At 35.7% G+C, this 4660-nt stretch overlaps 1 protein-coding gene across 4 annotated transcripts; it reads right to left on the reverse strand.

The window, feature by feature from the left end:
* Window positions 1–775: 775 nt before the first annotated feature.
* Window positions 776–4156, reverse strand: LOC100815725 (probable protein phosphatase 2C 57). 4 transcript variants are annotated; one of them, XM_006578105.3, is made up of 5 exons: window positions 3974–4130; window positions 3626–3826; window positions 2708–2917; window positions 2091–2302; window positions 776–1625 (listed from the first exon to the last, which is right to left on the reverse strand). In XM_006578105.3, exons 2-5 carry the CDS (start codon window positions 3749–3751, stop codon window positions 1061–1063), a joined length of 1113 nt encoding a protein of 370 aa, XP_006578168.1. In that variant the 5' UTR covers window positions 3752–3826; window positions 3974–4130; the 3' UTR covers window positions 776–1060. The 4 variants fall into 4 exon arrangements, with proteins under 4 accessions (XP_006578168.1, XP_003522632.1, XP_006578167.1 ...); XM_003522584.5 differs by having other exon boundaries at window positions 2708–2914; window positions 3626–4156; XM_006578104.3 differs by having other exon boundaries at window positions 3626–4156.
* Between the last annotated feature and the right edge of the window lie 504 nt (window positions 4157–4660).

Genomic DNA, 4660 nt, shown 5'->3' on the forward strand with positions numbered 1-4660 from the left:
AATCAACAATTAAAAAATATAAAAACAATTATTGTAAAGTACAAGCACAAAAAACATCATATTATGTTGGAACCTTGAAATTTTAGCAAGAAATATATTTGATTTAAAAAAGAAAGAAAAACTACTTAATTTTCCGTACATTCTCTTTAACTAAAAAATAAAAATCATCTTGGAAGTGACTTTATTTTATAGTAGGAAAAAAAGTATGGTCTTTTGGTACAGATAAAAAAGAGTGTACCCGAAGAATGAAAGACAATATCACTAGTCAAGAAGATGTGAGCAAACGACTAGGATTCTCCCCTTTTACACACTATTATTGGAAGGGATTTAGTAATAAAAGAGACAGACACAAGTCTCGCAAGGAAATTCACCAACCTTATTTACATATAAAAATAAATAAATAAATAATCCTCTAAGCATAAAGTGTAGTCTTAACAACTTACAAAGTCTATCTTTTTCAAATAGGACATGCTCTTTATAAAAAAAATAGGGCACGGAATTATTAGCAGGTAAAGATTTGAACTCATGTACCAGAGACTTGCACAAACACTTTAATTTTAAATAAGAAACAAAAGTAGCTGGAACTAATTGTTCATGAAATATATGTTAAAAAAATTACCTATGATTACTAAACTAAAATGCATTCTCTTTTACAATAAAATTATTCAAATACATCAAATATTGGGCAAAGGCATAAATTGTTCAAATGCATCACATCACATAATTGGCAGCAGTATCTGAGATCCCCACATGATAAAATCTTCAATTAACCAAGTAAAGAAAAGAGCAATCATCATTAATCAGGCAAAACCGCAAGGAAGTGCCCCTTACGGCTCATAGTCAGAAATGAGAACCACACAAGCCCTGAAGCTATGTATGATTGGTTTTGTTTATGCAAAAATCTAACAAATAAAGCAATGACGGTAATTCTAAATATGCAAAGTTAAATGTCGACTAGATGCCGCATATGTTACAGTCAAAGTTTTCTCTCAGCCTACACCTACAATTACAAATGAATCTTAATTCTCAAAAAGAAAATTGAAGCAGGAGTTGCACTAAGTCAATTACTCAAGCTGTCCAGGAAGCTTTGCAACTCCTTCAAACCTTCAGCAGAGAAGCTCCGTTGCACTCTAGAGCGTGGTGCCACCAAGTTAGGAGGAGGTTGCTGCTGGAAGCAAACCACAACTGCAGCCAAATTGTCTCCACTTTTTCTCTTTAAAGCCTCATCAACCAGATCCTTACTACACATGGCCGGGTCATTATGCTCCTGAAGCCTGCGCCGAGCAAAATCCACTGCATTTTGGCTCCTAAATACATCCCAAATCCCATCACAACCTATGATGAGAAATTCATCCTCGGTGGTCAGTTTTGTAGTCATAAGTTCAGGTTCTGCAGTCAGTGGTCCACCGTCTTTGCTCTTCATTCCTTCCATGTGCCAGTCACCAAGTGCACGAGCAACATTAAGTTGTCCGTTGAGATATCCATCATAGACATACCCCCCAGATGCCTCAATACGCTTCTTCTCTTTATTGCAACCCGGTTTATGATCTCTTGACATTTCAATTGCTTTTCCACGACGGCACAGCACAGCTCGACAATCTCCAGCATTTGCCACCACCAGCAACCTGCAATCAGAAACTACGGTCATCACTCAACTTATCAAAGGTATACAGTTGATGTCATGTCAGTTTTACTTTGGAAAAGGAGGAGCATAAAAATGGAATTTTGGGCTGAAGCCAACTACTGTGCCAACTATTTTGAGCATAATTTATGTCTTTTGTACTTGCTCCAAAACAATGGAAACTTACTCAGAAAAATAAATAGCATAATTTTGACACTATTAGGAAGAATAAACAGTGGAAACTTACTCCTCATCCTCACCATTCATTTTCTTGAAATCTAATGGTTGTAATAAGTAGCTAGATTTCATGAAAATGAATGGTTAGGATGAGGAATATCTCTTTTAGAGTTACTCTTGGAGTAACTTGATTCCTCTCTCTCTCTCTCTCTCTCTCTCTCTCTCTCTCTCTCTCTATATATATATATATATATATATATACACCCAGATTATCAAACATCAAAATCCTAACCTTCCTATAACAAGTGTAGCTAATGCAGTGGTGCCAGATGCAAGTGCAGCATCCAGAGAGCAAGCTTCTGCAAAGGCATTGTCTGTTTGCAGAAATGCTGAAGCAACTATCCTTTCAATATCTCTAGGGAAATCTTCGTCATCAACAATGAACTTTGGCAGATGATGACAAGCAAAGTCAGCAGCATGCTTTCCACCATGTCCATCAAATACCTGACCAAGCCATCAACCATAATATGTTACCTCACTTTCACAACAGTTTTCAAACAAATGCATGAAACAAACACAATACTCTTTATTCTTGTCAGCTGTAAAAACTCCAGGATCAGCAATATTATGTCTAAAATGTCTTTATATGCATTCGTCAGTAGTCCATACAATAGGTAAAACAATGCATTACTACCAGAGAAGATTCGCAGGTGAATTGTGACTATGATTTGCAAAGAAATTCCAAACAGATTTCATCAAATATGTGGAACATAAGAGTGAAGGAAGACAAAGAAAAGAAAATAACAGTGCATGAAAATGACAATGAATAAAAACCACACAGAAAAAACTAAAATTCATTAATACAATAATCAGTACTAATTAAGTTAAGAACCAAAAATAGATATATACCCCATAGAAAGCACTGGGTCCATCTATATGGTTCTTGAGTCCATAATCCACCATAAAATTGTCAGCACAAACATATACATCTTCCATATTAGACCGGAATCCAATATCAGCGCAAGCTCCAGAACGAAGCGTTGGAAAGAAATCAGACTGACAATCTTCAGTAACATGCCCCGGCTCAGCAGATACATCAGACAACTTTGTTTTCATCTGCTGATTTGGCCATAAAAGTCAGGGGGGCAAAAAGGGTAAGAAAATCATTTATTTTCAGTGCAGAAAGGAACTGGGAACTCCAGAAATAACGATACCAACAGCCGTAATTACTGACTAATGAAAACTATATCAACAAGAAAACTAAATAGAATAAACGAACGAGATGGACAAATTCAGAAGAGCCCCACAATGTTAGCACACTCGAGGTACGCATCTGAATGACAAGAAGGAATAAAGCGCAATATTATTTACATGATTATATTTAATTTACTAGCTCCACGATCTGACTACACCAACCCCACCATCGGCGTTTTACATTATTACTTCTCCCAACAAAATCTCCTTCTATCCTAAATCCCAATCCTAGGTTTCATTTATAAAGAAGGAAAAAAAATATAACCCAAAAGCTAAAACTAGTTGCACATATGACTCGATCACTTTCCTTTGCAACAACTTTCCAAAATCTCTCACTGCATCAAAATGGCAATGGAAAGGAAGAGGAACGGTGTTAAAAATTGTCAAATATAGATATTATAACCATTTTAAGAAACTCAGAAATTCCCATAACTGTTCAAACAACAAAAGCAGAAATCACCCTCTTCCTGTCTAAATGAATAAATAAGCACAGACACTAACAAACACTACTAGACTAATTTAAAAAAATGCATATTTAAAGGAGAAAAGCAATTTTGTGAAGGAATAACTCACGAGGGAAGCGTGGCGAACAAGTTTGCATTGGCGATATGAAGGTGGGTTGGGATTGGGAGGTCGAGTCTCACTGGAGCTCCTACTTTCACTTTCACTGCAACAATTCACCCCTTCAATTTCCTCCATGCTTCTCCACCATAAGATTCCAGCGAGCACAAATCGAAATGGGTTCGACCCAGATTGCAAAAAGCTATTGGGTAGCTGTAACGAGTGCAAAAATTAGGCCTTTTTGGAGTTAGGTTTGGTGGGTCGGTCTATGCGATTCAAGGGGAACATGGTATCGCAAATGCAGGGATTGGTGAAAAGGGATTTGCACAAAAAATGTTGGAGAGAGAGAGAGAGATTCACCGTCGTATCTGAAAGCGGTGGTCGGTGGTTGGTGTGGGGTTTTAACTTTTGAAATGCGATGGCAGGTTCGTGACGACGTCGTATTGCTATGTAACGTTTTGAGCTTTGTTAACGGCAAGGGACTTCTTTTTTTCAGAGAGCCGCACGTCTTTTTCATAACACATTAAAGTATTAATAAATATCTTTCCTTTTGAGAGTGTGAAAATATAATTCAAGGGGATCTGAATGCGGGGTGATTGATGAGATGCATTTTCAAGCTTCAATAATAATATACTAAAATGATGATTAAATTTGTTTTCCAATCATGATTCCCTTCTTGAGTTAACATCGTATGAACATCGAACATGAAACATTTTTTTATAATAAAAATAAAAAATAATATCAAAAATTTAAAATAATTCATGTGTCATAATCAAAATCATAAGAAAACTTACATTTTATGGAGAATAGGAGATACTATTGCTATACTATTTTCATTTTTTAAATCTACCATGATTATTGACTTGCATCATTTGAAATTATGATAAAAAAAATATAAACAAAAGTAGACAAACAAAAAATAGGATTCAAAATAAGCACTGCACTGATTAACAAATTCTCACTAAAAATCAATTTCCCCTAACTAACGCAATGACTCAGTAAGTCTCATTGATATCATAATGGTTTAGAAAACTTTAAAAAGATAAA

The sequence above is a fragment of the Glycine max genome, chromosome 4 (assembly GCF_000004515.6).
Source record: "Glycine max cultivar Williams 82 chromosome 4, Glycine_max_v4.0, whole genome shotgun sequence".
Lineage (NCBI taxonomy): Eukaryota > Viridiplantae > Streptophyta > Magnoliopsida > Fabales > Fabaceae > Glycine > Glycine max.